The 18,515-nt window shown below is 41.2% G+C and overlaps 1 protein-coding gene across 5 annotated transcripts in view; it reads left to right on the forward strand.

Annotated features, from left to right (window-relative positions):
• The window catches only part of fyn (FYN proto-oncogene, Src family tyrosine kinase), a 149,010-nt gene extending 136,315 nt beyond the window's left edge, over positions 1 to 12,695 (forward strand). For all 5 annotated transcript variants that reach the window (XM_003215623.4, XM_062979959.1, XM_003215624.4 and 2 more), the window contains 4 exons: positions 2,952 to 3,028; positions 3,123 to 3,276; positions 9,224 to 9,355; positions 11,099 to 12,695. In XM_003215623.4, the coding sequence (XP_003215671.1) occupies positions 2,952 to 3,028; positions 3,123 to 3,276; positions 9,224 to 9,355; positions 11,099 to 11,307 (572 nt within the window). In that variant the 3' untranslated portion in view covers positions 11,308 to 12,695. The remainder of the gene's footprint in view (positions 1 to 2,951; positions 3,029 to 3,122; positions 3,277 to 9,223; positions 9,356 to 11,098) is intronic.
• Positions 12,696 to 18,515: the final 5,820 nt, after the last annotated feature.

Genomic DNA, 18,515 nt, shown 5'->3' on the forward strand with positions numbered 1-18,515 from the left:
ACTATTATGCTTGCATATTTTTTCGTGTACCCACTTTATTATGGATGACAATATAGGGAAGGCTGAATCTGTATGTTACTATTTTGAAACGTTGCTAGTAACAGATGTTTTGTTGTAATTTAAATAGTTTCTCCAATGTTTTTTCAGATTATTTCCTACATCCTTCTTGGACTGCTCTGAGCATTTCCTAACAACCATTTTATACAGTACAGAATCTGCTGCTATTTATTTGATTAGGATATGATAAATTTTTAAACAAAAATTTGAAAACTCTAGAATATTATAAGGAATGGATGATTCAGAACATGAAAATTTACTGTGCAAGATAATAGACTTGTAGGGTTTTATATATTACTCAAAATATGATGGAAGCTGCCCTTCGTCAGTATAATTTATTCAAGAGTTTGTGAGTAGAAACAATCCTTTTCTTTTGCTTTCTAGACTTAATGGTTTTTGGGTTTTTTTGGTGGGTGATACGGTCCTCTCTTTGAGTTCCAAAACCCTATTTGCCAGTTTGTATATCTTACTTATGATAGGACTGATCTGGTGTTTGTCGTTATACTCACCCTAAGACGGAATCTTAGTTGTCTTCGTCCTCCAGGAATTTGAAACTTTAGCTCTGAGAATTTCTGACCATTGGCCAAGCTGACAGCTTCTGGGAGCTGAAGTCCAAAACTCCGGGAGGGTCAAAATCTGAGAATTATTACTATAAGTAAAAAAATATCCACGTTAAAAACTTTGTTTATCTTTCTTTGATAACCATCATGGAAAGGGGTTTATGCAGTCATCTAGGACATAGCTTAGTGACTGACAGAGTTAACCAATATGTCCTGATGCTTCAGTAGATTCATTGTGTGGACATTCAATGGTATGAAGTTAAGCCCTCCTGCAGATGAAGCAATTTCTATCAATAGAATGGAAAGCAGGGAAATTCCTGCTCCCACATAGAGGCCTGCAATAGAGCCTTGGTAAACCATCCCTCCCCCTAGACAGTTTTGAAACTATGCAGATTTTCTCTGCTTACTTTTCAGGAATGTCGTATCTGTGCAACATTCATATTCCAGTACCTTATAACCGTATCATTCATAACCGTGTGGAGATATTGTTTTCACCTTTTTATGATTTCATATAAGACAAATTTAAAATATTTTGATTTTTCATTATCTGATTCCTATCCACCCTGTAATCTATACAGATTACAGGCTCTATTATCTTAATACCATCTCTTAAATTTTTAAATTTATTATTGCATTTTATGAATCCTTAAATGGAAAGGGTTATTGATTTCCACCTCCTAAGGCAATTAGATCTTGGCTCCATGAATTTGCTGAGGTCAAGCGTTGTGGTGTGATGTAGCCACTTTTTCCTCCACCAGGGAATGCTTAACTAAGCATTCTCCACTGACCTTTGAAATGCATTACCTGCATGGGCAGACTGTGCAAAATATTGCTTAGCTGGTGGGAAGAACGCTTTTAGAAACTTAGCAGTGCAGGTGCTTGCCATTTACCTTTCTAAATTTCCATGCATAGTGATTGTTTCATCATATGAAATATTGTTCTTGTTTGGTTGGTCATATTTTATGTAAAGCTCCCATGTTCTTAACAGCCTCAATTATTGCTGCATTATGGAGCATGACTTTCATTTAGGGATAAAATATATTTTTTCAGAGAAATACATTTGTTCCAAAGTTCTGTGTAGAGTGGAGTTGATGTTCCCATGGTCAGACTGTATGGGAGGTAGCCAATTTTGCCAGTCACCACTCTATTCTTCTAAAATTCCCAGAAATCCAGAAAGTTGGAGCCACGCTGAAGGAATGTGAAGGGGAATTGTGGCTTCATAGGGGTAGAGGGAAGATTGATCAGCATGTCCTCCATCACTTTTCAACTTCAGGGATGCTTTGTGTTGGAGCTGATTCACTCTGAGTAAAATGAAGCCTGTCATAAAACAGTGGTCATTATGTCATGAATGCTGTCCATCCAGTGTTGCATCTTCCAGTGAGAGTCCACTCTGATGAGAAAATCTGATGCACCCTAGCTAAAATATGAAATGCAAATTACAGTTCAGATCCCAAAGGCCACACTTCTTCCTTTCTCAAAGTGTGCTTCAGAAGCAATAGCAAAGATATCCCAGATGAAAAAGAATTAGTGGGCTGTGGTACAAACAACACAAGAAACTCCTAAGGCCTCTTGATGTCAAAATAGCAACAGATAATGTATCTGACAATTATTTGTGTATCTTTTTATACAAAGTGAAATTGCTACTTATTACAAATGAAAGCAAATATTATTGAACAATGAAAGGAAAATAAATTATGATGATTAACTAATAGCACTTAATGTGTGAGGCATAATGCCAGTTCTATACTCTTTTTGAAAGAATTGTACATTTGCCCATAAGTACTTACGATGAAGAATACTGGCAATGTATACCAGTTTAATGATGTTATGCTCATATTTCAGTTACTGGATGAATGTTCATTTCATGGTTTCAATAGAAATATGTTTAGGTTGAGCTGCATCAGTGTTTAAAAACTGTGTTTTGGAATATGAAAGTAGGACCTAAATACTATTGTTTAATTGGGTCTGGGAGTATGAAAGTGGGACCTAAATACAATTGTTTCATTGATGCACTAGACATACTCTAGTTGGGATTAACAACTGGATTTACACTAGGACAATTCTTCACTTAAATTAATCAATCATTTCCACATCTGTAATTGTATAAATGTTATTGATTATTTTGTAGTTAAATGGCCTCAAACTGTTTATAAGTTATGTGATTTAAAAGAAAGGGAAATATCTACTTTCAAAATAATACCACTGCATTTCTAAGTTGTAAAGATGCATATTCATTATAGAGGCAGATGTAATTACTTTTATAAATAAATAACATTATTGTTACTTGTCCAGCATCTAGTAGGAGCTTTAAAAATGAAATCCTTTGCATTGTAGGAAGTTTGCTAGATTTCTTGAAGGATGGAGAAGGAAGAGCCCTGAAATTGCCAAACTTAGTGGACATGGCAGCACAGGTAAATCTTGAACAAATAATTATATAATTGGTCCATTGTCAAAGTGCTATATTCTGTATTAAGCAGAGTACATTGTGTATTGTAAATCTGACAGGTTGCTGCAGGGATGGCTTACATCGAGAGGATGAATTACATACACAGAGACTTGCGTTCTGCAAACATTTTGGTAGGAAATGGTCTAATATGCAAGATCGCTGATTTTGGCTTAGCAAGACTAATTGAAGACAATGAATATACAGCCAGACAAGGTAGGATCAGTACCCAATATAATCTTGACTTAAGATTTGAACATGGTTGGCAGGCAGATGTATCAAAATGTTAATTGTTTCTGTGCATGCTTAGTCAATCTGGTTTGGAATTTGAATCAGTATTACATTGAAGAATACAGATAGAGAATTGCATCTCTTTATCATTCCCTGCACAGAGCATGCCCAGTTCTTTTAATCTATTTCCACAGCCATTATCTGCATCAGCCTGTTTTGCATCTCTGATGAAATGGCTGCAGTCTATGAAAATTTATGTCAAATAGAGCTCATTAGAGTTTAAAGTCTTTTAATGTGTGGTCTCTCTGAATCGAAAGCTTTAATCTGAAGGATAATTTCTGAGACACATGAGGTTTTTTGGTGCTAGAACATCTTCAGAATGATTGGAGACTGCAAAGCAACAGAAGTAACAATTACTGTATGAACATGTCATCAGTGTTCCTGAGTGGAAAGAAAGGGGGCATGTCCAAGACTGGCTGTTTTCAGTGCAAGTTGATGTTGAGTAATAATGAAAATAGCGAAAGCTATAAATATAGGGGATTCTGTTGCTGCAAAGGGAAACAAACCAACGAGCCTGAAATTTAATACCACATACCAACATCAACTGCAGCATTTCCCTCATTCTTCCAGAGTAGCTTAAAAATATCAGATGTTGTTCTAAAGATAACTGGGCAGCTTATAGGAAAACCTGGCGCTACAGATTTTAATCTAACTGGAATTGTTTTGTTTTGCATTGGAATTAGTGAATTAGGTAACAATGTTTTATTTTTTTAATTATCCAGGAATCTTGTTGGGCAGTTGTGAATGTGTTATTTCCATAAGTATGGAGCTACACAATGAATTCAGGCCAATCTGCCGCAGTCCACACTTACTGTCAATCACTGTGATCAGTGGGGGTCCATTCCCTTATGGCTCAGGAAGGATCTGATTGATGTTCCCACCTCTTCCTGTGAGCAATCGCCACTGCAACATGCAGAAGTACGGTCCTATCACAATTTTTGCCGGCGATCACTCAAACAAGGAAGGATGGGAATGTCAGTCAGCTGCTTCCTAAATGACAGTGGAAATGACCCCATCAGCTGAAACAGCTACTTCTCAGTAAGTGATGATTGGAGACTATGTATCCCTAAATGTACTACAATTGAAAGTAAATGTTATTGAATGAAGTGGAGGAGGAGAAAAGTTATGATGTCCCAACTAACAGTTAATAATAATCACAGCACAATTCCAATTCTATTACTATTATTTGGAAGGATTCTTGGTTGAATGTGTGCCCATAAGCACATAAGATGAATTACTCTGGCAAATTATACCATTTCAAAATGATGTTATTAACTGTATTTCAGAATAAATGCTAAAGCCATCAAGGTAGTGGCATAAATCACTCTGTGTGTGTTTTTTTTAATGCCAGTCATTATCTCAAGAAAGAAAAATAAACCTTATGGTCAACCACAATATTGCATGATCATTTTAATTTTCATGCTTTAAGAATGGTTAAGCGTATCAAATTTCCATGTTACCCCTTTCTCTCTTTTTAGAATATTGTTTCTGGTACAGTATTTTACTAAGGTATATATTGCATTTGTTTTCATGTAGCATCATGTAAAATACAAGCATTACAGTGAATACAGTAAAGCAAAAATCCCATAATAAAGCCCAACATTTATTTAAAATAAGATTTTAAAGTATAAAGCCCAAGTGAACCAGAAAGTCTTGACCTAGCATCATAAAAGAAGAAAAGTGGATGAAGCTTCACAACATGAAAAATGTTACCACCAAACTGCTCAGATGGAGCGGAGGAAAGATTCTTCTGATGACCTCAACTTTGAGCTAGGCATGAGGAGTCTAATATCATCACCTGGATTCCTGAATAATAGATGGTGATAGACTGGTTTGCTTATAGTGACCTGAATCCTATAAAGCATTACATTATGTGTAAACACCACAGTCTGACCACCATTCCCATATCCAGTTGCTGGGAAGTATCAACAGGAGCCTGCTTCCATTTTGCTTGGGAAGCCAGTAACTGGCATTTCCAGTGCCTTCGAAGGGCAATCTCCACTGTACAACAAGCAGAAGTGGCGTGACAGGAGGGCCCCTGTTGCAATTCTCCTTTGCGCAAGGGGCTGGAAACATGGATCAGTTGCATCCCATCTGACATAGGAGCAGACCCCTGTCAATCACTGATGCTGCTGCCTAGTAAGTGTGGCTTGGGGGACTTTCATAGTCCCTGCATAGCTCCTCAACTAAACTAGGGGCTACTAGGGATCATTAATACTCAACAGTCCCCAGTGTGTAACTCTAGGTTACACATTCATAACTGCTATAGAAGATTCCAGCCATTGACTTGAAAAGAAGGAACACAATTATTCATTCCACATATATTTATTGTAATACATACAGCTTCTTTTTCATGTGATGAAAAACCCTTCAAGAGGAAATTATATAGTGGGCTTGAAGAACTTGATTAAGCTTGATTCAGTAGACATATTGGTATTAGTTATCTAGTCTTGTCTATATACATTATTGAAACTGGATCATGAAAGAATCATGAAAAGTCTCATAGTATCTTCAAAACAATTATTTTGAAGCATGCTCATTGGTAGATTTTCACAAGTGTTTTCTTCTAATTCCCCCTTGTTTATGGCTTATTAACTCCATAGGGACTAGCAATGGCACAATAAGCCCACAATGCAACACCCACTTTCCCCACGCCAAAAATCCTGTAGGGATGCATCTCGGGGGCTGTGTTGTTTTTCTAGCTAGCACCTGTTCCTGTAGCATCTGTGGCAAACAAGATAAAAAAAAACTAGCTGGAAAAGTTTGATACAGGCCAACCAGCCATTTCCTTTGGAGACAGGAAGTGTTCCACTCACCCCTGTGATGAGTTGAAGGTTGCATTTCAAAACACCAGCTTTTCTTTTTTCATCTTCTTGCTACTCAGGTATTTTGTGTACTTGACATTAATAGGGATGACTTCCTATTCAAAACACTCTATTGAATCTCTGAAGAAATTCCTAAAGGAAGCAGATGGTACTGAGATACACATATTCTGTAGTTTTGTAATAAATGATACAGTATTATTAGTTCTGGTTGTTGTTTTTTTAAGCGGTTTCCTAACATTTACACTGACTATAAGGGGGAACAGATTATAAACTTTTCTTAGTTCTTTCTGAAATGCCCTGTCCCAAACACAAGTTACTTAGCATGATTGCTATGATTTCTGATAGCAAGATCAAATTTATTGTTAATTGATGACAAAAAAATAAAGTCTGGGTGGTCTTCTGAAAGAGAAGAGGCTCTTCTTGTGTCTGAGCTGATAGTAATTTGAAGTTTTCACTGAATTGGGTTGAGAGAGATGGAAATCGAAACCCTATGGGTTTCTACGGGAGTTGGGATTGGATTTAAGTGGAACATGTAAGTAACTCTCTGGGAATCTGTTTTTTATCTTAGATGTTTGTTAGTTGCTAGTATTCTCTGCTTGTACATTTGTATATAAAGCAAACATTAGACAGGTTCCCTGGGTTGAAAAGTACTCATGCAGATCTGTGTAAGGGAAAACAACACCTAAAATGTTTATCTCAAGAAAATCTGATTATTTTATTTACAGTATTTATATTCAGCCCTTCTCACCCCGTAGGGGACTTAGGGCGGATCACATTATACACATACAGGGCAAACATTCAATGCCCATAAACACATCAAACAGAGACAGACAGACAGATGCACAGGCAAGTTAACCTTCTCCTGAGGGGATGTTCGATTCTGGCCACAGGGGGAGCAGCTGCTTCATCATCCACTCTGATGGCACTTCCTCATTCCAACGTTGTAAATTAGTTAAACTTACCTCCCCACTTTTATAAGTGGTACCTTATTTCCTACTTGATAGATGCAACTATCTTTCGGGTTGCTAGGTCAGCAACGAGCAGGGGCTATATTTTATTTTTAATTGACGGGTGCTCACCCCGCCATGGGCTGGCCTTGAACTCATGACCTCATGGTCAGAGTGATTTATTGCAGCAGCTGCTCACCAGCCTGCGCCACAGCCCGGCCCCCATAAATTATATTACACTGGGTGGGATGGAGTACATTTCCCCACCCATTTAGGTTATTTTCACAGCAGAAAGTAGTTTCAAGATAAGGGGAGGAAAGGAGATGAACTTGCAGTTGTTTATCTTGATTCCAGCACAGGGAGCAGGTGCCCTGGTCTTTATTTTTCGTGTTTTGAGCATATATTTGAATGGGGGCGGTTCTCCCAGAGCTTGGAAGATTACTGAGAAAAGGAATATGTTGAATTTCATGTTGCTATCCCTGCCAAGCTGTTGTATAATTATTGTCATTACTGCCTGTGTGGGAGTAGAATCTTCCGTTATGCATGCCTACACATTTAGTTCCTGCTGCCCCACTGACAAAGTCTGCCCCAAAGGTCTTCCTTCTCAGCCCAAGGAGGTCCAAGCCTTCCCCCTCTCCCTTTCTTTCTATTTCTGTTGAAAAACAAAATACAAGCCACGCGGGAACATATGTGGCTCATTGCATCTGCTACCAGTACACTGGGAAGCCTTCCATAAATGTTAATGACATAATTTCCCCAGGGCACACTGTGTGTAGAGCCATGGTGTTAGACCACTCTTGCGCAAGAGTACTCTTCTTGTTCTTGGAGGGAGGAACATCTGGAAGGTATCACTACTAAGAGGGGGAAAGGAGGCGTATGAATAGCTGTTATCAATGAAAAGGAACTAGTCCAAGCTAACATGTTTCTTCGCAGCATGTTATCTGCACGTTCTGGTATGAACTGGCCCACTGCTTAGTGCCCTCCCAAGCTAGACCTCACTCCCTGCCAAAGGAGGCTAGGCACTTGGTGCCCTTCTACCTGCAGGCAAAAGCCTTATTTTTTTAATTGGGTTATAGTCAAAGGGGTCAGTGTCTTCTCTCTTCTTATTGCTGTGTTTTAATTGTTTCTTTAATTTATTACAGTTGTTTCTGCTTGAATTTTTCTGTTGCTCTCCACCTTGAGTTTGAGTTCAGTCACCTCTTTGCACCCACAGATTCAACCATCTGCAGCATGAATGTTTTTTTCTCAAAATGCAAAAAAGGGACTTCAGCATCCATGGATTTGGGTAACCACAAAGATATTAGATCCAAATCCTAGTTTATACCAAGGACCCACTATGCAATAATAGGCAGAAATGTGGAATATAAATTAGATAAATAAATATATATATCCTAAATCTTTGGTGTGCTCTTTCCCAAAGGATATTGCACCCTGTAGCACTTTCCTTCGAATTTCTTATTTTGTGGTGATGCAGAATATGAAACGTATCAATGCACCATTTTATATGTTTATTCTGCTTCCAGTTTTATAATTTCTACATACCTAAATGAACACTTTCCTCTGCTGTGAGTCTAGGCCTTACACCATGCTGGTAACTTGATAACTGTGCAGACATAATGAGGGAAAGGGTTAAACCTGGCTCATTGTAAAACTTTTTAATAAATAGATCCTTCCTAATAAGAAAGGAAGGGCTCATAAGGGTAAAAGTGTACTAAAGACACTGTGTAATGTTTTCTGCATACACCTTGTTAATGTTATTTGTTGTCTAGCCGGCCTACTGTAGCTGAGGGTAGATGTGATTTTTGGCATTATGACATACTTGTGTAATTGAAGCTAAATCGCAGGGAATAGGTAAAAAGGTTTGACAAGACTGTGTATGTGCATCTGTTTTGTTTACATCAATTACTTTCTGGTAAAGCCACACCTAGGTAAGTTCAACAAATAACCTTGTTACTGACTTATGTCCTCAGGGCTGTGCTTCCTTGATTGAGTCTATCTGTAATGTGGTCTTCCTCTTTTCTGACTTCCTCCTGCCTTACCAAGTTAGCGATTCATCATCCTGTTAGCCACCAATGGGTGAACAGTCTTTTTCTTTTCTAGGTGCAAAATTCCCCATAAAATGGACCGCCCCAGAAGCTGCACTGTATGGAAGGTTTACAATAAAATCAGATGTCTGGTCCTTTGGTATATTATTAACAGAGCTAGTGACAAAAGGGAGAGTGCCATACCCGGGTAAGAAAAAAATGAGTATGTTTTCAGATCGTTGTATGATTGAGGTGAAATCTTTGGTTTTAATGCCTCAAAATGAAAGATAGATGTGCATAATGGTGAAAAGGTGTACAAACAATGAAACAATCCCTTGAAACAATGAAACAAACACTATACCTCACAACCTCTAAGGATGCCTGCCATAGATGTGGGTGAAACGTCAGGAGAGAACGTTTCTGGAACATGGCCATTCAGCCCGGTAAATACACAACCCAATCCCTTGTTTCATGAAAACAAGGGATGTCTAAACACATAGATCTCCCCTACAGGAGCACCTTACTGTTTACTCTTTTTTGGATTTCTGTTGTGGTGAAGGTGAACTATTTTATGGGCCTGTGACTATGTTATCTCCTAAAGCTGCCAAAAGGCAGTTCCAGGAAAGCTTCAGGAAATGCCAAATTTTGCTTCTGTACAAACTAATTCTATTTTGAAGATCCACATGACATTTTCTTCATCTCATGTGATTTCTTTAGAGTTCACAGCAGTATCAGAGATTTTTTTATTCCCACTCCAATATATTGAAAATGTATTGGTGTTTCTACTTTAAACACAACTATTATTTCCAGGATGCTGGTTTTCAATAGAGGCCAAACAAGGAAAAGAGGAAAGTTAACAAAACTCACTATATTTCCAGTGCTTAACTAACATACTGTTGCTAAATAATTTCAGAAATTTAACTATAACTCCTGAAGACTTTTTAAAATGACAAATGGAAATCGATGAAGATTAATTTCAGAAACGTTGTATAGACTGTGATATATGACATGTGGGAGTGAGGGGAGAAGAAGTGAAACAGCATATTTCAAGACAGGACTAGAATCAGATCTATGATTATACAGCTATACTTTGCCCCTCTATGAAGTATGTGGCGTTTCTTTGGCAGATGTGGATTTTGGAAATAAAAAGCTCTCTTTCAGAAAAGCATGATAAAACTGCAATTTTTCTCTTCAAATTATTATTTTTCTTGTGTTTTTCTAGTGCTGAGACAAAACATTTAATATGCCTTTTCGTCATTGTTAGAAAAATGCCATTCCAATTTTGGCAATTTCCATTTTGTATAGATGTTCTTTAAGTGTCATTATCCATCATCTTCTTTACTTTAATGTCCTTGGCTTCATAATGCTGTTCAATCCTATTAGATCTGACAACCCACATGATTTTGTAAATGATTTTGTAATATTATGTAGTCTGATATGGGCATGATTCAACTGAGAACTAGACACATTAATCAGAGAAGAGGCAACAAAGCAGACATTCAAGAAGATGAGAGATTATGTTACATCAAATGTTTAATTCCAAAGTAAACATTGAAATAAGATAATAATTGATGCAACATGGCATTTATGTCATAAATATGTAAATTTCAAATTTATAAATTTTGAAATACAAATTTCCAAATTATTGTGGTGGTGGTGACCTATCATGGGTTCCTTGGCAAGGTTTATCTAAAAAAGGTTTGCCGTTGCCTTTCTCTGAGTTTGAGAGAGTGTGGCTTGCCCAAAGTCACCCATTGGGTTGCATGGCTGAGCAGGGATTCAAACCTTGGTCTCCAAGCTGCAAACCACTACACCATGCTGGCTACTGTTATTTTTAAAATAATGGCTGAGATCTGTGTTACCAGACATATATTTAAATATTTTGTTTAGACACACTAGTTTTCCTTATTTTCCTATATAAGCATTGCTTGTTGTGGCTTCTGTGTTACAGGTATGAATAATCGTGAAGTCTTAGAACAGGTAGAGCGGGGCTACAGAATGCCATGTCCCCAGGATTGCCCCATTTCTCTACATGAGCTTATGATCCACTGCTGGAAAAAAGACCCAGAAGAGCGCCCAACATTTGAGTACTTGCAGGGTTTCCTTGAAGACTACTTTACTGCAACTGAACCCCAGTACCAACCAGGTGACAACCTGTAATTTTCCTGGCCCTTGCAGACTACGGTGATGGTCGAGAGTTGCATTTGCAGCCGACAGAGGCTGACTGGCTTCTCCCAAGGTTGCATCTGAGAGCGCCAAAATGCACTGGAGGCTGAAGATGAGAACTAGAGCTACCTGTCCTAGAAATCTGAATGTCTTCTATGAACAGAAAAATGAACACTTGGTTTTGTTCTTAATCAGAGACTTTGAAACTGCATTCTTTTGATGTTATGTAAACTGCAAAATCTTTTGTTCAGTGTAAATAGTAATTCAGTGCCAATAACTTATCCTAGTGCTTTCCTTTTTTAAAAAAATAATGCAAAATTATGTGATTTTAACTAGTCTTCTCCTGGTTCGACTAAAGTATTATTTTCCAAAAGTGGCCTCTTTTTGTCTACATTTTTTCATGTTCTAACAAAATAAAATCAGGACCAGTGTTTGAGGGTTTTGTTTTGATTTTGCTTTTATATATAAGATATATGTAAAATATATACATACCTGTATATATAGTCCGTGGGTGCTATTACAGAGGAAACTCATTTCAGAAACAATTAGCCATAATGCTGACGCACCCAGAAAAAGACTAACTTCACCGGAGACATGAAACACTGGTGAAGTCTCAAAGCCAGTGACTGAATTTTTGGCTTTTGCCCAGCATGACTTTTTTAAATTGGATTGCACTTTTTGGTTTGACTATGTACCTGTAGATCGTTGTAACTTTTTGATCTTTCAGAAATCATATGCAGCATTTCCAGCAACATTTCCCAACTGTGTGGTTTAATTTTGTGGTCAAAGTTGAAATGAACATCTTAAAGCGAGAATATCTGCTGTTGCCAATTTGGACTGGAAGGTTGAACTGCAAGTATTTTCCTGTATGAAAATATGTATAATGAACATTTTCTGAATCTTTTTTTTACAAAAAAAAAAAAAATAAACCTTGCAGTCACCTGCAATAGTCTCAACCTCATAGCATTCTGGTCATGTCCACATGCTTAACCCATTCATCAGGCATCAACAACAATACTTTATTTAGGTGTGCCATTTCCCATCGTGAGATAGGTGTTTTAAATGTCCTGTACTGCTAATGAAATTACTTCCATTATGTCTACAAGTGTTGCAGTGGAATTACTATGCACTTCTTTCACGGGAAATGGGAGCGGGGAGGGATGCACACAGTTATTACTTTTTCAGTTTGTACCAGCCTCGAATTCCTTCCTTCTAACCAAAAAGAAACAAACAAAAAAGCCCCATCCTTTCTATTTCTCTCTTAAGTTCTTTTTCTAAAATAATGTTACAGTCCTAATTACATTTGTTATTGTTTTATTTGTAAGTTTACATTTTTAAAATGTTTAACTGTCTTAATTTAGTAATTAAAAGAGAGCATTTTACATTTGTATTTTTGTTCTTTCATTCCAAACACAGACAGATGGGGTTTGTAGCAGAAAGCAAGGGCTCTTGGTTATTTGGCTCTGGACCATTAATGATGTATGAAACTGGTATGAAACAGCTGGACTCAGCCTAGGCTCAGGGCTGGATCTGAAAGTTATTGCACTCTTTTATTTACTGTAGAATTACTTTCTTTCAGAAGAAAAGAAAATGATTGTATGTAGAATCAAATTGTATCTTCATAACGGTTTGTCCTTAGAATTTTATTCAAATGGGAAACACTTCTGCCAGGAGCATCACGAATTTTAAGGAGCATCTATGGGAAAACGATTTTTTTTAGGAAACATTACAAGAAATGTCAGGAGCAGTTGGCCTGCCAGAGTGTCAGTAGGGGTCACTGGAACTTCAAAAATACAAGACAGTTCTCCATTGAGTAACACTGCTGTGTAGTAGTTAGAAAATCTTTTAGATGTTCTACCATTGTATCAACTATTCGTATTTCTGTTTTTATTCAGCATGTTTTTAATTCCAGTCAGCAAAGACTTTTCTCCTGCAAACACTTTGTTCTGGATCATGTAGAATAGAAGCCACTCTCAATGTATCATAATAGTATTGGTTAACAGTGTCCAGCAAACAGCAAAGAAGAACATTTCTGATACCTCCAGGATAAGACTTAGAAAGGGGGTCTCTTGCTCTCTAGATTACTGTTTCTTAAACTGTGCGCTCTGACCCCAGATCAGGTCCCTTTAGCTTAATGTTAGGGTTCCAAAATTCTGGGAATCGTAAAAAGTTTCTGAATGCCACATAATGGCTGTTTTAGACATTTACGCAAATCGGCAAGTAACAATGTGAAATGTTTACAATGGACTTTGTATAAAATGCTTCAGCTGTAGGCCACAAAAAGGGAATTCAGCCTTGCAAATGCTGTATTATTTTCAGAAAATGTCTGATTTTATACCTATTTTATATGCCTATATACCTGGGATGATGTAAGCATTTCTCAGACAAAATGAGTCAGGAGTCAAAAAAGTTTATGAAGCCCTGCTCCAGACAATATTGAGCTCCATGTCCATACATTTCAGTCAGTGTTATCTATAGTACTGAGATAATGAAAACTATTTTTCAATATTTGGAGGTCCACAGCATCCCTTCTCCTATGGCTAGTTGTATTATGTTTGATTATGATAGATCATGCTGACATGGGATAATCTAAACCAGAACTGGACAAGATGTCATGGGTTAACCTGGCTTTCATCTACCCATTTTGTATAGGGTGCTCCTAAGCCATCATATCTCAGCAAAGCAGACACAGAAATCCCCTCTTACAATTTTGTTGGAAACAAGACATGTCTTAATTGAATACAAAGTGCATGTTAATTGTGCACCTTGTATTTAAAAGAAAATGGTAGTCTTTTAGTGCTTATTCTACCACTGAAAGAACAGGGTTAAAGTCCAGTACACTTTGCCTCAAGGAAGAAGTTGCAGGCCCCTGGCCTCAGCAAAATGGCTAACAGAATTTAGTCCCGACAGGTTTGCAGAGGAAGTAACAAGACAGATGGTCTGCATGTCTTGCACCAGCAGGATATTTATAAAACTGAAGCAGGCATGAAAAATATGCATGTTAACGGTGACTGCTGTAACCTACAATTACTCAAGTAATTATTTGGAAAGTCCCTCAAGCAGTTTTTCAGCAAACATGTTTATAAAGCAATATGTGCAGATCACATTAAGTATAGCTGAAAACTTTTTCTTTTTTAGATCAAGTTAAACAATGATGACAGATTGTTTTGTAATGATGGAGATCTCAAAAATTCCTCAGAAATTCTGGGTTTTACAATTCTGGGTAACTGGCCCATGAAGGTGGGAATTTAGCACCAAAATAAACAAATATTTTAATTGATATCCACCATACATCAAGTATGGCCAACGTGTGGCCCTTGAAATGAAACACCCATCATAGCTCACCACTTTTTATGCTAGCTAGGTCTGATAGGATTTGTAGTTCATGCAGGCTATGCATTTTCTGTCTCCTGTCATACATTATGTTTGGAGTCCTATTAAGGCATTTACTTAACTGGCATTGTTTAAAATTTTAAATCTTGGAAAAAGTATTGCTTTTTTACTTCGTTGTCAATAATATCTTCTGAACATACAAGAAGGGACCACCTTGTGGTCCTTCAGTTGAATTGCTATAATCTGGCTGACGCCAATGGAAGTTTAAATTCACCAGTATCATACCATGAGATGACATGTTTCACTGGAAAAAATAATGATTGGTAAAGTAGAAAGTAGTAGGAAAAGAGGAAGGCAGCCCTCTTGACGGATTGATTGATTTAATTTGACCAATCAAGCTGAACAGGCAGTTGATAATCAGGGTTTTTCTTCGTGTACTCTGTGAATGCACACTAATGGAGAAGCTGCGCCTGCGCAGGTTCCGACGGAAACTCTTCCAAGCTGAAGTTCAAATTTTGGCGGTAACCACGCCCCCCTTCCCAAGGGGCATATAAGGCAGCCCCAGGCGCGCGCTCCCCAGTTCCTTTTTTTCCGCCGCAAGGTTCACTTCGGACTCTTCGCATGTCTACTACTCGCTTCAAGCGTTGCACGCAGTGTGCTGCTAAGATTCCTGACTCGGACGGCCACGCCAAGTGCCTCTTCTGTCTTGGCGAGGCTCATGTGGTCAGTACCTGCCGTTTCTGCCTAGCTCTCACAGCTCAGGCCAGAAAGAACAGAGCCGCTAGGCTTAGAGCGGCACTTTACGAAAAATCTCTCGCGCCAGAACCGACTCCGTCGACGTCGGGTACGTCGTCGTCTTCAGCCTTAAGAGCCATGTCGGCGCCACCAGCTAAGCCTCCGTCAGCTAAAGCCTCCTCGGTCTCGTCCAGGGCGTCCAAGGCCTCCAGGGCCACTAAGCCGGTCAAGCCACCGTGTACGGTGACGACGGCTACCGTATCGACCCGCTCCGGAAAGGTGGGGCCTTCCTCGACGTCGAGCTCTTTGGCTTCGGTGACCTCGATCCGTTCTCGTATCGGCTCCCCTCCGTCCTCCTCTGCTATCAAGATAGCCTTTAAGAGGGCTCACGAGGAGTCTCGTCGAGCGCAATCTGACTCAGCTGTGGTTCCTCCCACACCTGGCAAGTCCTTGAGGGTTGCATCCAAACAACCGCCGACAAAGAAACGGCTGACTCAGCGCTCCTCTTCCTCAGCCTCCTCAAGGAGAGGCCAGCCATCTTCCTCGGCAACCTCCTCGAGAAGATCCTCTCCAATTGTGCCAGCACAGAGGCCTAGAGATGTTTCTCAATCTCCATTGCACCCCCTGTCTGACGGGGAGCTGCAGGACTCACCCCACCACTCTACCCAAACGGTGGTCAGGGTGCCGCTGCCGGAGCCCCTTGCGCCGCCTCTCTCGTCGCGCCAACAGCTTTTCCCTCCCACCTCGACACCGGAGCGTGGCAGACAAACGGCTCGTCTGGCTCGAGCAGCTCAGGCCTCAGCCTCCAAGGATCCTCGGCTCCCAATCCTCTCTTCCCGCGAGGCCATGCCTCCTCCCGAGACTGTGCTTTCTTCTCCCCCTCAGTCCCCCCAAGGGGCTGAGGAGGAAGATGTTGATGTTGACCGCCCAGACTCTGTCCTCTCGGCCTCGGTGGTCTCTCTCGGTCTCGACCTCTCTCCTCCCCACGACGCGTATGAGGCGGACCCGCCTTCTCCTACTGACAAGATTCGTGCTTTCTCTGATCAAATGGTCAGAATGGCCGACGCCCTGGGTTTGGAGATCAAGCAGACTTCCAAAGCAGTGTCTGATCCAGTTTTCAAAAGGGTGCAGGCCCAAGCTCCGCCGGCCACGTTACTCCCTTTCCTGCCTTATCTGTTGGACGTTATCCAGGCCTCCTGGAAAACCCCTTCCTCCATTCCTCCGACCTCGAAGAGGATCGAGACTTGGTACCGTACCGACGATGATACCTTGGAATGGCTCAAACACCACCCCGACCCCAACTCCCTGGTCGTTAAGGCCTCTCAATCCTCAGGTCGTCAGTCGAACACTCCGGCCGACAGAGAAGGGAAGCGCTTCGACGCCGTGGGTCGAAAACTTTACTCCGGAGCCCTTTTGCTTTGCCGCATGGCGAACTATGGAGCCTGCATGGGTGCCTACCAGCAGATTATCTGGGAGAAGGCACAGCCCTTCTTCGCTAAGATGTCGGACGAAGACCGCTCCGTCCTCACTACCCTCCAACAAGAAGCAGACTCGCTTGCTCACCACCAAATACAAATGGCGAAACATACAGGGGATACTGCGGGCAAGATGATTGCCCACGCGATATCCATCCGCCGCCACGCCTGGCTCAGGTCTTCGGGCCTCTCCTCATCTTCCAGACAGGTCATTGAAGACCTTCCCTTTGACGCGCTCGGACTATTTAACTCCGGTACCGATGACAAACTCAAGTCTAATCATGACTTTAAAATTCTTGCGTCTAAATGTGGCGACCAACCGCAACCTCAGCGCACCCGCTGGTTCCCGCACCGCTCCCGCCGCTTCCCGCCGCAATCTTTCAGACACCACTCTTTCAGGCGGCCTTCGGGCTCGAATAATCAAACCCATCACCAACCTCGTCGGGGACCTCATCCGCAAAAGCAACGCGGTCGAACCACCCCCGCTCCTCCGCAGGCTAACCGGCGTACCTGACGCCAACCCCTGCCAAAGCTCCTCGCCCGCTACCGATGCAGAGCCCACGCTGCCTCGACCCTCCGGCGCCTTTGCAGACCGCCTAGCCCCCTTCTACAATCACTGGGACTCTATTACTTCAGATGCATGGGTTCTTCGCATTGTCCAAGACGGCTACGCCTTAGAGTTCACGGACCTCCCACCTACAGGTCGCATTCTCCACTCAACCCCTTCCCCAGAGATACTGGCCGAAGTCGAGGCGTTACTGGCCAAGGGCGCCATCCGTCCCTCCCCTCCCGAACTGGACCCTTTAAGTTTCTTCTCCAGATACTTTACAGTCCCGAAGAGAGGAGGCGGGCTACGCCCCATTCTGGACTTAAGGGCCCTCAATATATTCATTCGCCCTTCCAAATTCAGGATGGTCTCTATTGCCTCTATCCTCCCGATGCTGCAGCGGGGAGACTACTTTGCCTCCATAGACTTACGAGACGCCTACTTCCACGTGGCGATACGGGAGACGCACAGACGCTTCCTCTGTTTCAAAGTGCTCGACCAAACCTACCAATTTACCGTTTTACCCTTCGGGCTCATTACGGCCCCGAGGGTCTTTACCAAGGTCGTCGCCGCCGTAGCGGCCCACCTAAGGCTACATGGCATCACGGTCTTTCCTTATCTGGACGACTGGCTTCTCGTCGGGCCCGATCCGGTTCTTCTCGAAAACCACGTTTCCTTCACGCTGCGTCTTCTAAAGTCCCTCGGCCTCCAACTCAACTCCGAGAAGTCAAATCTCTCCCCGTCAACCCGAATCCGGTACATCGGGGCCCTCTTCGACTCCGTCACAGAGACTGTTTCACTTCCGTTCGACAGATTCCTAGCTCTCCGCCACCACATCGCCCTTTGTCGATCTGCCCGGAGAGTCAGAGCCCGTGCCGTCCAAGTCCTTCTGGGCCACATGGCCTCCACGGTTCTCACGACCCCGTTTGCCAGGCTGCGCCTTCGGGTCCTACAAAGGTGGTTTATAGACACTTTCAAGCCGTCCTACCACCACAACTCCAGATACCTGTCGATACCGACGTTCGTCCGCCAGTCCCTTTCCTGGTGGACGTCTCACCAAAACGTGTGCAGGGGCCTCCCATTTCATCCAGCCCCGCCGTCGCTAACCATAA

Source organism: Anolis carolinensis, chromosome 1 (genome assembly GCF_035594765.1).
Source record: "Anolis carolinensis isolate JA03-04 chromosome 1, rAnoCar3.1.pri, whole genome shotgun sequence".
Classification (NCBI taxonomy): domain Eukaryota; kingdom Metazoa; phylum Chordata; class Lepidosauria; order Squamata; family Dactyloidae; genus Anolis; species Anolis carolinensis.